Genomic DNA, 20,823 nt, shown 5'->3' with positions numbered 1-20,823 from the left:
ATTTAGGATATCTATTGCTCGTGTTTAATATTGAGCAAAGGCAAACAGTTCTAACACGATTGTACGCGTTGCAGTTGACAGCAGAGGATATGGAATCTCTTAGATCGCAGCTACCCGAACTGGCGCTCACTATCTCGTCGCCAGATCTGAACAGTATCACGCAGTTCTTCTTGTCGAAGAGTCTCACCGAGGCAAGCACCGATGGCAACAAAGAAAAAGATAGCACCTCCATGCGCGTCGATGTAGCTACCAAGGAACAGGAACGAACGAGAGCTCCGATGTTGTTCGACAGGTAACCATCATTCCTATCAAAAGTAGAGAATTTTTAAAACATTATAGAGTAACTGTGTATTTATACGATTTTAGGGGTGGTTTCGAATCGGAGACGGACACGGAGGAGTTCGAGAAGATCGGCCAGGGTGCCACGGACTCTAAGCCGGAGTCGTACGATGGCGCGAAACAAATGCGTCAGAAGCAATTGGAGGTTGGTGCCTCGCGAAGCGTGTCCCCCGCTTCCTCGACCTCAACTAACGTATCCCCGCTTAATTCGAAAGTCGCGGACCTGACGAACCGGTCATCTTCCTCGAGCGAGCCTGGATCCTTCCATTTTCCCAGTCTGTCCGTCAGCGAGCGTCCAGCTCAGCTGAGTCCGTTAACCGAGTGTGCCGAGAACGGCGAATCGAGCAGCTGTCTGCTTCATTGCGCTACTGCGAACGGTCTTCCTAAATATCACGAAACGCCATCGACGACGATGGCCGAGGAGCCGAACTCCCTCAGTCCAAATCCTCCTTCTTCCTTGTCACGGTCCGTGATGTGCGACGGTCAGCAGCAGCAATGCCAGCAGCTATCCGGTAGTGGTGGTAGCAGCCCCTCCATTGGAGTATGCGCTACTGACTTCATGGGTACTGAATTTTACATGGACGAATCTCTGCCGAGCAGTCTCAGCGAGCATCCCATCGACGGCCAGCATCAGGCTATCGTTTCCCTTCTCCAGGTACTGGACGACTTACAGCTCGCTAACGGACCTTGTAGTCGTAGCCGTAAACGTTCCATTACCGCTAATACGTATCTTTTCCGTTCCAAGTCCTTTTCCTTTTCCACAGTTTATGAATATATGGTATACTTGTTTGCTTATATACATACACGACATTTAGTATCTCTATTCTGGTTCGTGTGTTTCTTGTTTTATTGGTTCTCTGTGTCTATGTGTATCATTTTCTACGCCATCTCCTCGTATCTGTAACACCTCTTTTCGTACATTTGAGAACCCTCTATTCGACGTTGGTCGCTTATCTAAATTTTTATATCCACTTACTTTTCCCTTTCTGTGATTTCTAGGTACTTTCGTTGTCATTGTCTTTATATTCGCTGTCCAGTAAGCTATTAGCGCTGACTATAATGCAAAGTAATTTTCAAAATCGTGTAGGTATATGTTTTTTGCTTGTCGTCATTTTCTGACAAGTCGTACTATCTGCTCTTTTCTAAGTGCTTGCGTGTTCGTGTTACTTTTTCCGTACTTATTAGCCAGCCGCGTGTCGTTATCGTGTGAGTGCGTGTGTTTTATTTTTTTTACAGGATTAGCTGCCGTCGCACTCGATTCTCCCGATCCTATGACCCTCGAAGTACGTTCCTTGAGATGTTACTCAAGTCATGAGTTCGCTTTTCAGAATACACCCCGACGACTTCGTTCGAGATCGTTTCGACCGGACCGACTATACCCATGCTACTGTCGCTCTCATCATCGTTACATACTCGACACCTTTGGGATTTCTTATTTATCAAACTACTTTTTCCCTTCTGTTTTTTCCTCTGCTAACAACATTAATTCTATTATCACGCCTGCGATTTTACGATTTGGTCATGAATAGTTGTTTTCGACGTCTTTAGTCGAGTTTAGCACGGAAGGAAACGATCCTTCACCGATACTTATCGATATGTGTCTGACGGTCGACATTTCAGGAGAATCTTGGCAACACGCGCGAGGAAGTGGAAAGGCTTAGTTCGATCTTGAAGACGATGAAGGCGGTGGTGTACGAGGCATTGAGGACTGTCCGTCAGGAGCTGGCTGTTCTGAGGGATCGAACTAACGAGGAGCAAGCTGGTTTCTCGAAGATGACCGAACAGGTTCGCGAGACTTTATCGTTGTATTCGCGCGAGTGTGATCGTCGTCTTCGAGAACGCGAGCAAGAGCTCACCGTAGATCACGAGCTCGAGATGGCAGACGTGAAGAAGCTAATGCAGAATCGGGAGGAAGAGATATGCACGTTAAAACGAAATCTCGTGGAAAAAGAAACCGAGTTGGCTGAACACGAGCATCTAATATCCACCATGCGTCAGAAACTGGAGAACGAACAAACGGAAATGAGAAATCTGCAAACGCATCTGCATCAACAGCTCGAAGAAACCTTGGAGCAGGCTCGCGCCGACAAAGAGGCGGCCGTTAAGAAGGCGAACGATGAAAGGTTTATAGAAATAGCGTCCTTGACGAATTCGGTAGCGCAAAGCCAGAAACGAATTCAAGAGCTGGAGGAAAGTTTGAAACACGCGCGCAACGAACAGCAAAGGATGGTGAAAGAAACAACCGAAAAGCTGCAAATGGAATATAAGAACGAACTACAATCCATCAGAAGCCGTTTCAAGCTAATGACTGCATCAACCATGGAAAGCAGTCCGAGTGATAGCAGCCTCGAGAAGATCGAGGTATGTGTAGTCGATTCTAAATAAATTGTGAATGTTTATGCAAATACATATTTTTATGGAAAAATATTTCTATAATATTTTTGCTTATACGCATTGTGTGCATTTTCCCACTTTTAAATTCAATTTCAAATTTTTCCATAAATTCCCAAAAATCTACAATATTTTGTTACTTTCTTTTCAGAGACCAGATTTCATCGAGCTCACTAGTCACGCGTTAGCTCAATCGACGAAAGACATGAAGCCAGAGAATTCTGCGACGATACGAAGTATTGAGGATGAGAGGATGGTGAAGCTGGTTCACGATCTACGATTGGCCACGCAAGCGATAGAGGAGAAAGATAGAACAATGGAGATGTATAGGAGACGAGAAATTGCATTAACGGAGGAGTGCAAACGTTACAAGAGCACGATTAGGCGTTTGAAAGATTCGGAGAGCTTCAAGAACGTTCTCATCGAGGCTGGCTTACATAAAGAACATAGCGAAGAACAACTGGAAATGAGCCAGAGTAGTCTAGAGGAAGAAACGAAGAGCTTAGAAACGGAGAAAGACGAGGTGGAAGTATCTGAATCGAAAAAGGTACGGTTGGAAGCGAGCGACGATCCAAGTTGTCTATCCAGAAGGCTCGAGATCCTCGAAAACGAGAACAAGAGAATGAACGCAGAGCTGCAAACACTTCGTGAGAGCAAAGAGACGGCCGAGACGAAAGTCGAGACCTTGGAAGCAGATAAGGTTCGGCTGGAGATCGAGTTGGTGAAGGAACGATCTAGAAGCTTCACTGCCCCAGATACGTTGCCTTCGTCAGGAAGTCGCGAGAAAGACATGAACGATTCTGTGGCGGTCGTTTCCGATTCAAGCTCGTCTCAGGACGCAACGACCAGTCCGAAACCACAACGTTCGTGTGGCTGCATCACGTGCTTCACGCACATTAAAAAGAAAATAGACACAACCGCCGCGAAGCTGGCAGAACTGGGCCATATCACCGTGACCAGCTGCGATCCAGGGGATAACGTATTGGTGTTCTGGGATGAGACGCACAGAACGTATACGTTTTACCAGGAATCGACGACGCTTCATTTCCTCGACCCAAAATCCACCGCTGCCTTGGATTTGGTCTGGAATCCTGACGAGTCGTTGAAAAATACTCAGAGCATCGTCGAAGTTGCCTCCAAGGAGTACTGTCATGCTATAAAGGTGAGATTATTTTTCTCGTTTGTTGTTTAAATATAAGATATCTTATAATTGATGATGTGTACCCAGGATTAATGTTGTCAATGTTTCAGATCGATAACCGGTATCGCGTTCCACGTGGCACCAAGTTCTATCGAGTAAGAGCTGTGAAGCCTGTGGGTGATAGTGCAGCTATGTTAGCGAGCGTTCAAGAAGAGTAATCGAGCGACGAGTTGAGAGGAATCCATCGATTCTTCACCAATTTGATAAGCCCTGTGACCGCGGATCCGTGTCGCGGGGATGAACACTTGTGGCCTTGCACGTGCAGTTCATCCGACACGCGGATCCTTAGTATACACGTTCGCAACCATCCGGAAATCCTCGGATCAAGGCCAAAACCTGCCAGAACTTTACGACACTCATCCTTGAAAGTTCACTAGCTGGGAGAAAGGTTTGGATGATCGAAAGAGGGGTATGGATACTTAGAATTGGGTATCACTTACAAATAGGGATCAGAGACAAAAGGATGCGCTGGCGTTTCATTGTGATACAAATAATTTTTAAACGAGTGAAACAAATTGCCGAATGCTGTGGTTAGCTGTGAAACGTAATGATTGTATTCCTCTCTCGTTTCTTTTTTTCACATGAGACCTGGCGTGAGAATGAAGTGAGAGGGAGTGTATGTATGTGTGAGAGAGAGAACGTAAGAGAAAATCACGAGCAAACGCAGATATATAATTATTATTACGAATAACTAAACGCTATGAAACGATCTTTTACTTGTAATTCGATAAGTGTAACTGTTAAGAGTTACATATGCGCAAGTGCAAAAGAGAGAATTTCTTGTATTGTTTTCTTCTTAATTTTGGATGTAGAAACGAAATTTCTTCGTTCTGCTATTCAAACAATTTAAACTATTATTACTATCACTACTACTATTACTATTACTGCTACTTACTACTATTACTATTACTACTACTATTACTACTACTACTACTGCTACTACTACTATTCTTATCTTTGCACTGAGTGACAGCAAAATGACGAGGCGGTGAACAAAAAAAGTCGTAGTAGAATAAGTTTTGCAAAGAAACAAGCGAAAACAAAGAAAAAAAATATAATTAAGATAGAGGCAAGAGAAGGGGGTATAACGAAAAATTACGAATGCTTTGTATATGCAAACTACTATATATTATATATATGATATATAATATATAATATACATAAACGCGTGTACACAGTTTATCGTGTATCGAAGCGTGCAATATTCGTGTATGAGAAGTATAACGCACTCACATAAAATACACACATACACATACACACACACGCGCGCGCGTAGGTCCTAAGCTGAAGTCTAAGATTTTGTAAAGTGAAATAACCGTGTGTCGTTCAATTATCGAGACACGTCTTTAACATATTAGAAAGTCTGTTTAATTTAGAACAAAGTATATTATAGAGAGAGGCGGAGCAGACGCTGTAGGCGAGGCTCTCTCCTCTCGTCGACCACAGCGTTTCTTTCTGAAATGAATTTCGTTTTAGGTGCCTCGTGGTCGATTTATCTTTCTTCGAATCACCAGTTTAAATGTTCCCACCAGCGGCAGAAAATTCGCTGTGTGAAGCATAGGAGTGGAAACCACATGATACTCACAGATATATATGTATCTTTACTTTGAAGGTAACGACGGAAGTTTACCGATGAAAGAAGATTAGATTTTTTCTAGCTCCGTGGATAAAACCGGTGCGAGGCAAAACTCTTCGTAGGATGAATTTTATAGATTATATAAATATATATATCTAAACGCACATATATATACATATATATATATATATATATATATATATATGTATGTATATATGTGTGCATATATATGCATACGTGAATCGCATAAACACGTACATACACGTTACATATATACATACACGAAACATATATAGTATATATATATTTTTTTCTATTGTTCAATGTGCAAAAGTTCGAGGTTCAATCGAATTACGATCGAGAGAAAAAGGGCGTACTACGAGAGAAACCGACATTTAGCTTCCTTATGATAAATTGCTCGTAGGATCCTTTAATTATCTATTGTGTATCGTTTATCTAACTTCTACTATTATTATCATTATTGATTATTATTATTAATATTAATACTATCGTTTTTTCCTCCGCGACAATTTCTAGACACTCATAGTATCGTACAATAGCTGTGATCGTTAAGCTCGACGTTTACACTTCTACCTATAGTTGATAATAAAATCTTAAAATCCCTCGGGGCGGACGGTAACTATAAGTTCGAACGACGTCGTCCACTTCCAAAAAACAAAAAGAGACGGTCCATGTAAGTACACTTTTTTACGCCTCTCTTTTGTTTCTCCGTATCTATTTTTATTTTCATTTCTCTCTTCCTCTCTTTTTCTGTATATTTTTCCTCTGCCGAAATCACGAACTGAGAAACCGTATACGTAGGCACACATGCACACAGCGTACCTGATTCGTCAGGCGGAATTCAGCGACGTGCTTGTTCGCTCGTCGGCCTTAATTTTTTCGTGTTCGAGCGAAGCCACCGGCGTACGAGGTGGCCCGCCGACACACACGATGCTGATAAGTAAGATAAACGAAGACGAGGTAGAACAAAAATTCGTTCGTTAAGTTGTGTAGCTCGAGCTTGTCGAGAGAACCACGCACCCCGCTTCTGACGTGTAGCTGATGTAGCTCGTTTCGAACGATTCCTCTTTCTTCTCGTCGATCGAAAATCAAGGAAAACGCAAAACAAAAAAGAAAAGAGAAGAATAAAAGAAATACGGAAAGAGGAATTCGCATACACATGCGCGCGCGCACGCATGCACAGATTTAGCACGAATTCAACACGGAACCTGGCCTCGCCGGTTCTTTCCATTCCCTTTGTTATTCGTAGGTACACTTTCTCTGCGGAAACCGCGCGATCGTCCTGCTTCCATGGCGATCGACATTCCATTGTCGTATCAATTCGCGAGCAGACACATCGTGCACGAGAAAATTTGAATTTCTGACGCGATCTCGGGTTTCTAGTTCTCATAACTAGCACTCTGTGCCTAGAAACGATATTAAGTCTCCATGTCGTTCTTATATTCTGGGACATGTGTTCCTAATTTGTTACCAAGATTTCTTCGAATCTTCGAATCAAAATGTAGATCACTAGATGTATAGATTAAACGGACGTTCTGTGTAAATGCTTAGGTCGTAGTAGAGAAACGCTTCGATAGAATAATTCAATAATTTTATCTAATTAGATCCAATAATTTTAGCGAACGGTAGATTATTGGAGTTGATACGTTGTGAAGTGAACGATATTCGAGACTTGTAAAAATATTCGTAAAAACCATGAAATTCTTTTTCCTCGTGCAGCACGAAAGTTTACATGTCCACGGTTTCTATTCGTCCAGTTCTCTTCTCGATCGAAGAGCCTCGAAGAGAAGTCAAAGAGCACACGTAGAGCACGCTCTCCGCACAGTCCCTGTTTCCGTTACACCTCCGCGAAGGTAAACTCACGGTAAGACGACGAGAAAGCACTGTCTCGTAAAGAGCACACATAATCGATCGACTTTAAACGTAACGTTTGCTTGCACGTTGCACTTTGAAAGCTCGAGCAGTGTTAGACGAGCATTTAGCTGTAACGTTGTGGGACGGTCACGCGACGCGCCAGCTTATGCTCCACGACATGATGCTTTGAGTTAGTTTTTATCGTAGAATAACGCGACGATTGTATTCACGATTTGCTTCTACATTTTGGATTATTAAGCGACTCGACTTACAGTGGAAGAGGATTAAGAATTTAGAGATTGACTCGTATTTATGAAGCGCTTATACAGATCTCGAAGGTTAATTTTAAGATGTCGATGTTTGGTTTATTGACCAAAAAAGATGTGAAACGAAGAATGCTCCGATTTATATACTTAAGGAAGTAACAAAGAATTGCATTTTTTATAAAATTCTTAATTAATTAAGGCGTCTCTGACGATTATAGAAAACTTTGCAATCGTTCAGCTTCTATTTTTAATTTTCTTATCGATTCGACGATCGCGAAGTTTTCTTCTATATCACTGAGAGACAAAAGAATAGAATTTTGTCTCGAGTCGTTTAGTACATACATCTTAAAGCACGCTAAAAGATTATGAAGCAATCGTGATAGGAGACTCTTTGCGGGATTACATTATCAAACAACGTAAATCCCTTTCTGCACGGATGAACCTTTACCCTGATTTACTTTGGAATTGCGGCAAGCAGTGTTTCTTTTCCTTCCTTGCTTTGGAAACGCTCGAATCTACGTGGTGATCGGGCAGCTTGTGCGTTGAGAGTTGGTCTGCGCGATTAGATGCGAATAAAAATCGAAACCGAACATTCTAAATACGAATGACACGGTTAGTTTTCGTTTTCGTTTTCATTGAACGACAAGGAACAATTTCAGATGCTTCTCAACGATTCGAAAACGTAATTACCTCGTAAACGACAGCTTTTAGTAGTTAAAGAGATCACTAACTGTTGTTTCGACGCGTGGATTTCAAAGATCTCGTCAACTCAAGAAAACTAATCACGATCGAAACTTCGTGTATAAATCGGGTTTTCCAATATGCTCGTTCAACCAGGGTGACGTACACTTACACGAATACCAAATCGACGTGCCTGCAACGTTCTACTTGTGTTGTTCGTCAAATGGTTTTTCTACGATAGCGGAAAAATCGAAAAATTACGAATGTATATTATACGAACGAACACAGTAGAGAACAGAGCAAGAATTTTCACGTTTTTCGTGTTTGAGAGAGCCTTTGCTTTCTTTTTTTATTGTCCATTTTGACGAGATCGGTGGAGAAAACCTGAGGAACTGGATCTGGTCTCTCGCGAGCGGACGCACGAGGATCCAGACGCGAGAAGAGATGAAACGAACGCGTGAAAGTATTTTCTAAAGAACCCCGTGCGTGCAAAACCGCGTTCCACGATGGGTGCGAAGAACTTGTTGGAGCCACATCTCAGAAGAATTTTGTAATGATGCGAGATTTAAAATTAAATCGATGAGAAAGAGGTCGAACTGGGATGGAGAGAGGGTAGATTGGAAGCAGAAAAAAATGTCGACAGATATTTGGAGAGGAGAGAGAAAGGATTACTCATGAAGGATAGAGTCGCGTTTTTATTTTTCTAGCGATTCTCTGACGTGCGAAACGAACGTTGTTTGACGACAACCCCCCCCCCCCCCTCTCCCTTTTTTTACCTAGACGCCTAAAAAAGAAGAATGAGTGAGCGTGTCTGTGTGAGCGAGAGAAAAAAGTAAAAAAAGAACGACAAAAAAAGAATTAATAAGAAAAATTATGTAAACGTAGTATCGATAGAGTTTGTTTTACGTGTGATGTGTATAGGAAAAAATGTAATTCGATATTATAGAATATTCTTTTTTTTACTGACCAAAATTTATACGCTTAGAAACGTTTTTACACTCTGTGTGAGAGATAATCGTAATTCACGTACAAAAAGGAATGATTACGAGAAAAAAAGATGAAAAAAATACGAAAAAAGAGAAAGGACAAAAAAATAAAAACTAAAATTATGAAACACGTAGAGACGACGAAGAAAGACGAGCTTTAGACTATGTCGTGTGACGTGATTTGTTGTAGGTTTTGCTTCTTTCGACGGCATCGTCCTTTCTTCTGTCTTTTTTTCTTTTCTTTTTTTTTTTTTAGAATATACGAAGAAATGTTTCATTTGCGCGAGAACGATACGTAAACCATTATTCGACGCTCTTTGTAAAAGTAAATTACATCTTGACGATTCAATATACTTTCTTGCGAGATTTAGCGATTTTTCCGGGAGATAATAGCACATCATCCGTAGCGTTTAATCACTTAGATCTGAGTTGTGGCATAATTCGCGCGATCACCGAACCACTATATCAGATGAACCAATCAACGAGATCCGCGAGCGTGAATTTCGCGATCGAACGATCAAACGAGCCTTCTTGTTTGTTATCTGCGTTTTCTTCTCAAATCTTCGTCAATGCTGAGCCACGGTAGTACGCTTTACAAACATGAACGTAAGCGATCCGTTTAGATTACTCGCTGCAACACTCTTTTCTTCGATAGTTAAGTTCGGCGAGAGTGAAACGAACAAGAAATGGGAGATAGACGAAAGATAGAATAGGCGATCGATTTCGTTGATCGTTCGACGATGCACGTGACCGGATTCGCACCCGTTTCGTTTCTCGTCTCCCTTGTGCTCGCCGCTTGTGGAAAAGCAACGCGAAATAGGAAATAAACAGATTAGACAATTCGAACATCGAGCAGATGGTATCAGCATTTGTTTCAAAAGGGATGAAAAAAAAAAATGGATAGCAAAAAGAAAAACGAATATCGCGCATGTAATCGAGAAAGTGTAACGCAAAATAGGTATATGATAATATTACATAATATACATACAATTGTGATCGTGAGAGTAACTGTTACGAATAAAATAAATTACGAATAAATCACGTGATTTTTTTCCAAGCTACTTCGACTCGAGTGCTTTGAACCCTACAACCTTTCAAAATCATTTAAAACGACAGTAGAGTTAGTAATTATACATGGTGTCCCAACAAACACGGAAGAATCGGTAATGGGACAACTTTACGTGGAAAGATGAATCGAAAAGGGGACGGCAAGGTGTGTCCTTTTCTAAACCAAGAGTCTCCTATTAACAAAAATTTCTTTATTTCCTTCAGTTAAATAACAATTCGAAATTCTAGTTCAACGTAAGAAGATCTTTGTCCGTTAGAGTTACAATGTTTGTGTCGAGTTTGATCTCTCAGAATCGCAAAATCAACTTTATAATACGACAGGATGAAGAACTCGACGAGGGATGGAAAACAAAACTGCACGACACTCGCGTGTTCAAGCTGTAACTATCATATACTTCGTATTTATAATACAAATGAAGATGGTGGTCGGGAGGATCTAATGATGGGGAACGTAGCTCTGTGAGTTCTGGGGGCAGCCAGGTAGTAAGTTCGACGTGTCTTCTTCCGTAGAGCACAGCATTCCTACGAGCGTGTAATCGACGAAGGGAGGTAAATCCAATTCACTAACATCACCATAGTTATTTATACTCGATTGTGTAACTGTGGGATTCATGGTCATTTGAGGTAGCCGCGTGTCAAGTATCTCGCAAGTGTAATGGCAACGATCATTACTGGGATAAAAGAAAGGTTCTGGACTGTTTTGCGTTGGCATAGCTGCCTCCATACCATTTGAATCCGGAAATAATCTTTCAGTCGAATCTGGATTCGTCTCACGACCGTAATTGTTCTGCAGTCTTTCATCGAGGACCATTCGATTCGCGTTTTGATTTGGTCGACTGGTTAATTGATTCTTCGCATCTGATTGCTCGAACATATGATTATAACCATCGTAAGAGTAATGTTTATTCTCCATGGGGCTGCGACTAGGACGAACAGGATCAACCATTCCATTTTCCTTTTTTGGGTAAACGTTATAATTCCCCCTGTCCATTAGTCCTGGTTGACAATTTTCTTTGGGAAAACAGTTCAGGTTTCTTCTAGAGGGTAACAAATCCTCTTCTTTCTGAGGATCGAATCCAGGAAAGGTGAGACGGTCATCCTGGTGGTTTTGAGTCCAATAATTGCTCTCTTGATCGTTCTTCACCGTTCCATCCACGAAATTCTTGTGATTATGCTGTCGTTGGTAATCTTGAAAGTTTAATGGATTGCTCAGGTGATGATTCTGACTCATTTCCTTGTTGGAGATGAAATGGTTTACGGGTCTCTTGACGCAGAAACCATTGGAGTCTTTATCTGTCTCAAAACCAGGAAATTGAAGTCTGTCGTCTTGAGGCATGCTCAAATGACTACTACTGGAATCTTCGCTGAGAAACTGATTCCAATAAGCTTGATCCTGATGCTGTTTCATCTCGTATTTAATGGTACCACTTCCAAGATCTAGTAAAGTGGGTGGTGATCTGGCTACTTCTTGAGAATTCATGTTGAATTCTGGTCTTAGGGGCTGATCCAGCTGGAAGATCTCTTCTGGTTGGAGCAGTTCTCCGGTAAACGGAGGAAAGTCGGGGTAGGTGGCTTCTTGGGGTATCTGATTGGAAAGATTGTACCCGAGAGCGTTCTCTTGGGCTGGCACGGTGTCTTGGAGCCAGTAGGGGGTGTCGTTCGAGGCTGTTTGTTGAGGATACATAGTTGTCTGATGATGATGAGAATGTTGATAAGCCGAGGCGTTGGTCTGTAGACCACACATACATTCAAATGGAGGACAGGAACAGGAATATCCTGAAAGAGAAGAGAATATTATCGTTTCGCAGGAATAAAAATGTAGATATTAAAAATAAAAAAAGGGTTTATAGGTCTATGGTAAATGTACGCTGCGACTTATAACTATAAAATTACTACAAAACTTTTTAATTCTTATTTGTTAAGTAGTGATATTTGAAATCGTATCGAGAAACAATGTTTTTCTAGAAAGAGATACATTGTACTCACTGAGAAAAAGCAGAACAGTGGAAAAATAATTAATTCTGATTTCATAAATATATAATTAACATATTTAGAGAATGCTCGTGTTATGGATCTTTCTCTCCTCGAACAATAATATTGATATTATAATTGTATCTGCTTATAAATGAAAAGTATCCGAAATGTTTCTCTTGTTATAAAAATAACAAACGTATCCTGATGTTTAAAGAATAGTCTCCGAGTTTGCAATTTAAATTTACGAGCGCAATATTATGGGACGTGGCGTCGCCTAGCGGAAAAAGAAGCTACTATTGGCGCGAAAGCGATTGCGGCAAACGTTCCACGCTGCTTCACGAAATTGGTTTCGAAGGTGAATTTTTTGATCGGATCTCCTCGAAACAGTTACGCAAATCCATTAACGAAGTGTCTAACGTAACGCGGAACGAGTGTGATAACAGTATTTTGAAATAATACGGTTGTTAACCTTTATCCGGTATCAGTGGTGGTGGTTGTGTTGTTCTTGGCGGTTCGATCGCTTCCGAGTTTGGTCTTTTCGTACCCCGCAGTGACATTAACTGAAAAAACACAAGAATTTATACGTTACTCGCATCAAAGAAGTCGAAAGAAGGAGAGGATCAGCCTATCTTTACATTATTCTAATCTGTTATTTGTCCCAGCTACCTGTCTCGGTAAGTCTGTTATATATAACTAACCATTCATTCGTTTGAGCGTTCGAATATTTCGAACGTGTTTTTATCGATATATATTGGTATCTATATTCCGGTATTGGTATCTATGTTCCGAGTAGAGTTTATTATGGTCACGATATTTGAGAGAAGTACTTCTTATTTATGTGAAAATATGAAATTCAGTGACATCAGAAAAACATCGATTTTAATGTATTGCATTAGTGCAATGATATATATATGTATGTATATGTGTATACTAACGTACAGATTGTCGTTCGTTGATAAAAATGGCGTCGATTTGAATACGATAGAGATCGGAATAGTGTGAAATATTAACTCTTTCCGGTCAAAGTCTGGGTATTACCCGGTATTGTAATTGAAAGACCAACGGTCCCGGAAATTAGAGAAATTACGACTGAGAAAAGTTAAGACGTGAATTAGAGATACTCTTAAGAAACATTATACCGCTTTTATATATTTCCTACATATCCGTTAGAAACATCAAGAAGTCTTCCAAGTTTCGATTACTAGAAATTCTCACAGAATATTTTCTATTAGTATGTCGTACATTGCACAACGTGAATTGTTCCGATAAAATTTGCGCAATGGTCGATGCGCATTCGAAAGAAAGGTTTTCCCTGACCCGAATCAAATTTACAATTCAAGTTTTTTGGAATGACAAGTATCGTTTCCATGAATTGGAGCATTATACTTCTTCAAGCATATAATGATTCTACTATTTATTTATACCACTTAATATTTCATTTAAGTGTCACGATTAGGCTCGGTATTTGAAATATCGAGGAATTTTGATACATGAAATATATTCATAATAAAATGGTATTTGCGAATTGGTAAATAAATTATTCGTAAATATACTTTAGACCCTAAAGCAGCCTCGTTCGCCAGAAGAACCGCCAAACCGCGCACCCTTCTGCCAGCACCCACGCTTCGCCTCGCTTCGGACGTAGATTTCGCTTCCGGTCGCGGATGATCGTGTTGTCCTTTGGCTTGAAAAAATATCGCGTGCTCGGTATGCCGCCAGAAATGCGTCACTGGATAACCGCAATGGCCACGGCACGAAAGTATCTCCAACCGACCCGTGCATTGTCTGTTCGGGCATGGCTTTCCTTGTTGCTTTTTTCTCGCCTAAAAATTTATTTTTATTTTCGCGTATTGTAAAGCATTCACCCTTTAATATCAAATGAATCTAAAATAGTTTAAAATTGGTCGATGATATTAAATATCTTGGTTACTTAAGGATTTTGTAATATGTAAATCTTCTCACTGATCTTCGCTATTTTAGTCATTTATTCTCAAATATTGTATGTGTCGGAGGCAAGTTGGCATTTTGGGGCGTTCGATGAACCTTTACTTACTTTACTGTCGCGAATGTAGCCAATATTTATCAGTACGAATGTGGACACTACAAGAGGCTATGAGTAATGGTAATAGGATGGTCGAGATGATGGTGACAACGAATTCAGGTTCGATAACGAATCCACGATCCACGGGAGGACAAGTATCAACGTACTACTCGATTCGGATCACTCGATCGGCAATTCGTCCAACGACTCTAACACTCTAACTCTAACTCTCCTCATACAAAAGAGGCTGCCCTTATATACTCCTGTCTCCGCTTCTCGGGTTAATCTTTGTTTTTAAGGAGAGCCATATAATCATTTCATACTTCTGTCAGGTACATGTCCCTCCCGTGACCGTGGCTACGTCCGGTGACCTACTATGTCACTTCGAGCCCAAACCCATCGTCATAAAGTCAGATTGGAACATTAAGACTATTTCTTATTTTTATTACTTAAGGGCGGCTATAGTAAAAGTCTGGACTAGTGTATTGGGGGGTTTCCCAACATTCCGGACGGGAAACCCGCTGTCTTTCCATCTCCGACATATGAATATAAACTAACCTAAGCTTGATGATATTAAGTACTTTGTTTCTTTAATGTAAATTATATTAAATCTGTTGACCGGGTGTTTTGGTCTTTTAAGGGTTTCGTAATACATCTTCTCAATGATTTTCACGATGTAATCGTTTATCCTAGAGTATCGAACGAGTATAAATTATTTTGAATTTGATACTGAATATTAAATATTTCTAAGTTATTCCTTAACGGTTTAGTAATTAGGCAGGTTAAGCGATTAATGAAAGAGGAAGAAATATATATCGTGAATCATTAGGAGAAGGATATTTCTCTTCCAAAGATTGCTTTCCAATAATTTCGGTTTCCTTACCTTGTCACAAATCGCCGGTCGAAGGTGAACCCTTCCGCCGCCAGGTAGTATGCATTCTTGCGAACAGATCAAAACGCCAAGGCAGGATTTTTTCAAGATGCTCACGTTGTGATTGTTCGTATTTCTCATCGCCCATCCAGACGCGTGTCTTCTCGCTTCTTCACATTCAGGTCCATAGACCCTTCTTACGTGACCATCAGCCCATTCGCACCAGGGATCGTATTCTACTACCTGCAATTAATTCGAAACATATCGAAATATTATTTCAACAGGCTAAAGATATTAGGTTGTCCAAAAAATTTCTTTCGTTTCATAAGGTGATAATAGAACAACAATTTCTGTTTTATATTATTTTGTTGAATTAGGTATGATCCATTTCGTTATATTTCTATTATTACGTTCGTGCATAATTCAATGAACTAATATAAAACAAAAAACATTTATAATTTATATATATAGTTTTAATTATTCATTTGTTTTGCATCGATTCTCTGGAAGACTGAATCCTACTGTATGCCATATCGTATTGTATACCAGATATATCATCTAACGTTTAATGGTTGTATTTATTACGAAATTGGGGAAATTGAGAGATATGATCATCGAAATTCCCAAGCCTTTGGACATTCCCGAGACACTGCACGGGAATTACCCGAATGAATAATGTATTGCGCGCGGTAAAACTTTTAAATATCCTTAACAGAATAATGAGTTTTGATGATTAAAGATACAAAATAGTTACCTTTGGTACATTCGAGTCGTTGATGTCCCACTCCTGATGAGGATGTTGCTGTTGCTGGTTGCCGGCAACAGTCGCTGACATCGTCGGCGACCCAACGCGACTCCTACACAACAAATGCAATTCCATATTGCATAGATTAATATCGTAGTTATGATACTGGCATAGTACTATTGAAAGAATCGATGTCTCGAGCACGAGAAAATGATCTCCCTTCGTAGAAACGAGGTCGACCTTGAGGTCCTTTGGAACCCGAATTTCGTTGCATCGAACTCGAGTTCCAATTTAGGATTACGCAATCGCCGGCGTAGCAAGAGACCGGCAGCTTCGAGATAAAATCCCGATTTATGGCACGTAGCTGGCCGTAGCTCGCGCCATACTTATGGGAGCCCGTGGGTGGCCTGACAAGGAGCACGTTCACTGGCTTTCCGGAATCCTTATATTCGTCGCGAGCGATTCTCGATCGCGAAGAAAAAGATCGATCCTCATCGCATTGCGCATACGTACGAATTCTTCGTTCCTTTAACTAGCCATTTTCTTCAACCCTCTCATCTTTATGATCAGTGAATCTCGGTTAAACAGACGTTCACGATCGTGTCCACCTTTTTTACATACTTTGTTCATATTTTTGAAAATTGTATAAATTGTGATAAATCGCTGAGGGCTAAGATGTTCAGCCATTAGTTGCGTCGAATAATCACGATTGATCGTGAATGGAATTGAGAAGTGAATTACGTCGAATAGGAGACAGGTTGAGGATCTTTTGTAAATCGATAGTGTTTCACATTTTTTATATTTTTCCCAGCGAATAATGATTGTTTCTCTAGATTCGCGATATGACGTACTGTTACGAAATTAAAGAGCTATCGGAACGTTCTCCGTAATCGTTAGCGTAGAAACCTAACTAGCGAAGAAAGCGATCAACGTTTCTGCATAAATTCTCGCATAAGTATTAGCTGGTGTCACGTCACGCAACAACAGCTTCTGCCTTTCTCTCGTTGACATTAAAGTGCACGGTTATGATCTGCGTCGACATTAAGCTGCACGAAAACGATCTGCAAGCCGTCACTTGTCACGATAGGTCACGCGATAAGCTTATGTTCCTCGTGCTCTCTTTTCTGGCTTCAAGTTAGTTATATAAAGTATCAATTCTTTACGAAGGATACTTCAAGCGTTTCTCTACGCTCGAGCGATTTCTAACATTCCCAGAGTGTCTCGAAACTTGTATTACATGTAATATTCAGAATATTTATAAAATCAGAAATCACGTAATTTGAGCAGATTTGCTTTTCTACGATTGAACGATGCCAACTAAACACTTTACACGTGTTTTGGATGATTTTTATTCAATTTACAAGGGAATTCAGGAATTTCTTTTCAGCATTCGTTCGTGTCCCTTCGTCTTCGTACTTGTGCCTTTTCAAAGACGAAGAATGTCGCAGGTAACGCTTATTGGACCCGATCGGTTTATCGCGCGGTATATCCGCACAGATTGGTTCGGGGATGCACGAGCGTAAATTATCGTGCGTTTCAAGGGAAAGCAGAAGGTTTCGGTTTGACGCGAAATAGGCGTTGCTCGTACAACAATGTTATAAATATCGGCGGTCAGGTGTCATTGACCATGAAGACAACCATAGAAGACGCTTTGCTCGCCTACGTTCTACCAGGATAACCTGCTATCTAAAGTTACAAACGGAACTGTGAACAAGCCGGTGCGCCTCGCTTTATTGAGATGTGACTTCAACGTGTCTCTCACATTGACTAAGCGCCAGTTCAGCAAAAGTTAAGAAAATTCATTAAATTTACAAGCTTGTGAAAGCTTATAAGTCGATGGAGGCAATACGTATACCAAATTTTCACGCTCGATTTCAGCTCTTTGGTTGAAGAATACTGGAAAATATCCAACAAACAATCTTTATCCTTTCATAAAAATTATATGTTGCAACCAAATGATGTACTTCCTGCTACGATAAATGTGGAAAATCTAAATCGTTCACATGGACATTATATGCATACTACATATATGTCGCGGTTTGTAGTTGTAAATCTTATAGTTATCAATTGGAATCTGGAAAGCTCGTTGAATTATAGAGTTCTCGAAGATATATGGAGTAATGAAAATCTATATTCCTCGACTCTCGATCTCATATGATCGAGTTCAAGGGGCCACTTGAGAAGGTCCTCGCACGCCTCCTACGATATTTGTACAGCGTACAGGTTACGCGTTAGCTGCGTGCACACAGTTTCCGTGGGTTTTATCGAGTCGAGTTCGTACGCGGACGTTTACGATCTTCGAACACCTACTCTCGACGAAGTTTGCTCGCGCCTCACGTGGGTCCACGCTTCAAAGCATCGTGAAAGCTCTACGATGGATCTCGATCAAATTTCAATTTTAAACTGCAGCAAACTCGCCGTTACATGCACATTTTCTCTGATCGATTTTAGTAATCATTCTGCTGTAAAATCATCTTGTCGACAATTTCTTAGTACTTTCAATCCTTGACCTTACCATTAGAAAGCTGTAGAAAAATAAAAACTGAGATTTAAAAAGGCAGCACGAAAGCGATTCTCTAATTGTTCGGGCATTATGTTACCTATAACGTAATTTGTATGTGTTTTGCATATTATATACATTCTGGATATTTTTACACGTTTAAATTCCTCAATAATTCATAAAGATCCGCTGTATAGTGGCTGTACTAGAATCTTGACACGATACTTCTACAATCATGTACTTGCTTTACGTTCAATTTCTGCAATGTACCGACTCGCACGTCCGCACTATTGGCGTAAAAGAACCAATATCGTCTTCCATCTCTCGAATCGAAGATCCACCACAGATATAATAATTCCACTCCATCGCTAGCAACAAAGTCTCTCTATCCTCGATATGTTCGCCAAATAATGCTGCTTTGTCTCGATAAAAACCACCCCGCAGTGGTCACGGAGGCACCAGGACAGACCACAACATCGAAGCGTAAAACCGCGACCGATCGCGAGATTCTCCTCGCCAAAACAAGAAAGATCGAAGGCAACAACGAAAAATCTGTACGGCAGTGGAGAGTTTAATTCGCGGAGCAAACGGCTACCTCGTTGCACCGTCGGATTCGAACGGGCGCGAATTCGAGGCGATAATTTCACGCGAGCATTTCGCCTGACCGGCCGATCCGTTATCCAAGCTTGGGCAAAGAGAAGTCGAGGAAGGCAGGCCCGGCACGCAAAGCGTTCGCCTGTACGTTACGTGGACGCGCCTCGTGTCCTGTGAGAAAAGCGAGAAGGGACACGAGACAAGAGGCAGAGGAGAAGGAGAACGCTCGAGGGAGAAACGAAGAGTGAGCCGGCCTAGGTGAATGATTGCCCGGATCGGTGATAAAGTCATCGCCTTTAGCACCGGCGTAAGATGATACATCGGCGGACGATGCTGCGAGGAGATTGTCCCGCGGTTCGAAGAGGCCTCGAGCTGGTGTCAGCGACGCATACACTCGCGGCCGCCGCGGGTCCTTCTCTCCTCACCCTTTCTTTCTTTCTTCCACAGAAGACGAGAAAATAAAAGAAAAAAAAAGAAAGAAGAGAAAGAGAAGAGACTATATCCTCGTTCCGGTCGGTATGGGCGCCTTCAGAATTTCAGATATTAAGACTGATACCGCGAGTCCACTAAAATATCACGCGAGTCTCACCGCGACGAAAGCCGAGATTTCTCTTCCCCTCGATGGACCGCGAGACTAGTCTCGCGCCTCGCTGGGGATCGTCCCCCGAGATTACGTCTAAACGAGTTAATTCTCTCGCGGCTTCTTCGCCGACTTCGATTCCGGCCTTGCCGCAAACCCGTGTAGCGAACTGTGAAGTTTCTTTCTTCATTGTGGTTTTAGGTTTACGAGACGCGTAGGGTAGTTTACGAGAAAAGTGGATAGATTATAGAGTGCGAATTTCTTTAAAAAATTTACTGACGTTAGGTATGCACTTATTTGAAGATATCAAATGTGTATTAGATATGTTATAGATATATTCATTTAAATGAATCGTTGCGCTATGTGTATAGCTTATGAGGACTTTGAACTCTGATTGCTTGTAAGTTCGAAAATAGACGACACGATAGGCAACGACCTAAGAAGCTTCGATCTTTCCTTCAGTTCGCGCAGTTACATTTGCGAAGACATCGCGTAGGTAGAGCGTAGAATATTTACTCAGATTATTACATAGTAGAGAAGTACATACTACGCGCGTATTCCGTTACTAACGGGAAAAGTTTAACTCCTGCACCGCACGCTTGAAATTCGTATGCTCATAAATTTCCTTTCTTTACATCTTCTATGTCAGAATTTGCCTACGTTTCAGTTCGAGTAAATAGAGAATCAGCGAATGAAGTTAAAATGTAGATGAAATTGAGGATCTCAATGGAGAAGTGGCACAAGTGTATTTTTGCCAATAACGAGATAAATAATGGTACACCTCCAGTGTTCTCTTTGAAAAACACATTTGTAATTCCAATCTTTTAAGGATGATACCTATATATTGGAACTTTAATTTGTTTCGATAGAAACAATCTCTCAAGATGTTCTACTAACTGTATCTATCTGAAAAAATGTTTTCTTACGAAGCTCAAACGGAGTATAAATTTTTCAAAATATGTAGTATCTCGTTTCTGATTACGCTATTACTTTTCTTCTGGACTTTTCATTTATCCTAATTGACTCATCGTAGCGCGGTTAAAGCGTGATACGAAGGCTTTATAAGATTCTCAAAAGAATACCGAATTTGAAGCGGCGGCAAGCTGATTGATAAATAAAGGGAGATTAATCACGC

General features: G+C 40.9%; 2 protein-coding genes across 3 annotated transcripts in view; one reads left to right on the top strand and one right to left on the bottom strand.

Annotated features, from left to right (window-relative positions):
• Positions 1-10,376, top strand: part of LOC126864212 (RB1-inducible coiled-coil protein 1) — a 57,864-nt gene extending 47,488 nt beyond the window's left edge. Inside the window, exons 5-9 of one of the 2 annotated variants that reach the window (XM_050615308.1) lie at positions 75-292; positions 367-994; positions 1,960-2,700; positions 2,882-3,892; positions 3,982-10,376. In XM_050615308.1, the coding sequence (XP_050471265.1) occupies positions 75-292; positions 367-994; positions 1,960-2,700; positions 2,882-3,892; positions 3,982-4,089 (2,706 nt within the window). In that variant the 3' untranslated portion in view covers positions 4,090-10,376. The remainder of the gene's footprint in view (positions 1-74; positions 293-366; positions 995-1,959; positions 2,701-2,881; positions 3,893-3,981) is intronic. The other variant, XM_050615309.1, reaches the window with a different exon arrangement.
• On the bottom strand, positions 9,533-16,149 carry LOC126863577 (uncharacterized). The gene is made up of 5 exons (XM_050613843.1): positions 16,024-16,149; positions 15,282-15,512; positions 13,911-14,180; positions 12,827-12,917; positions 9,533-12,159 (listed from the first exon to the last, which is right to left on the bottom strand). The coding sequence occupies exons 1-5, from the start codon at positions 16,147-16,149 to the stop codon at positions 10,820-10,822; spliced, it is 2,058 nt and encodes a 685-aa protein (XP_050469800.1). The 3' UTR covers positions 9,533-10,819.
• Between the last annotated feature and the right edge of the window lie 4,674 nt (positions 16,150-20,823).

Source organism: Bombus huntii, chromosome 3 (genome assembly GCF_024542735.1).
Source record: "Bombus huntii isolate Logan2020A chromosome 3, iyBomHunt1.1, whole genome shotgun sequence".
NCBI classification, from domain to species: Eukaryota; Metazoa; Arthropoda; class Insecta; order Hymenoptera; family Apidae; genus Bombus; species Bombus huntii.
The sequence above is the reverse complement of the archived record's forward strand: the minus strand, read 5'-3'. Positions and strand labels throughout refer to the sequence as shown.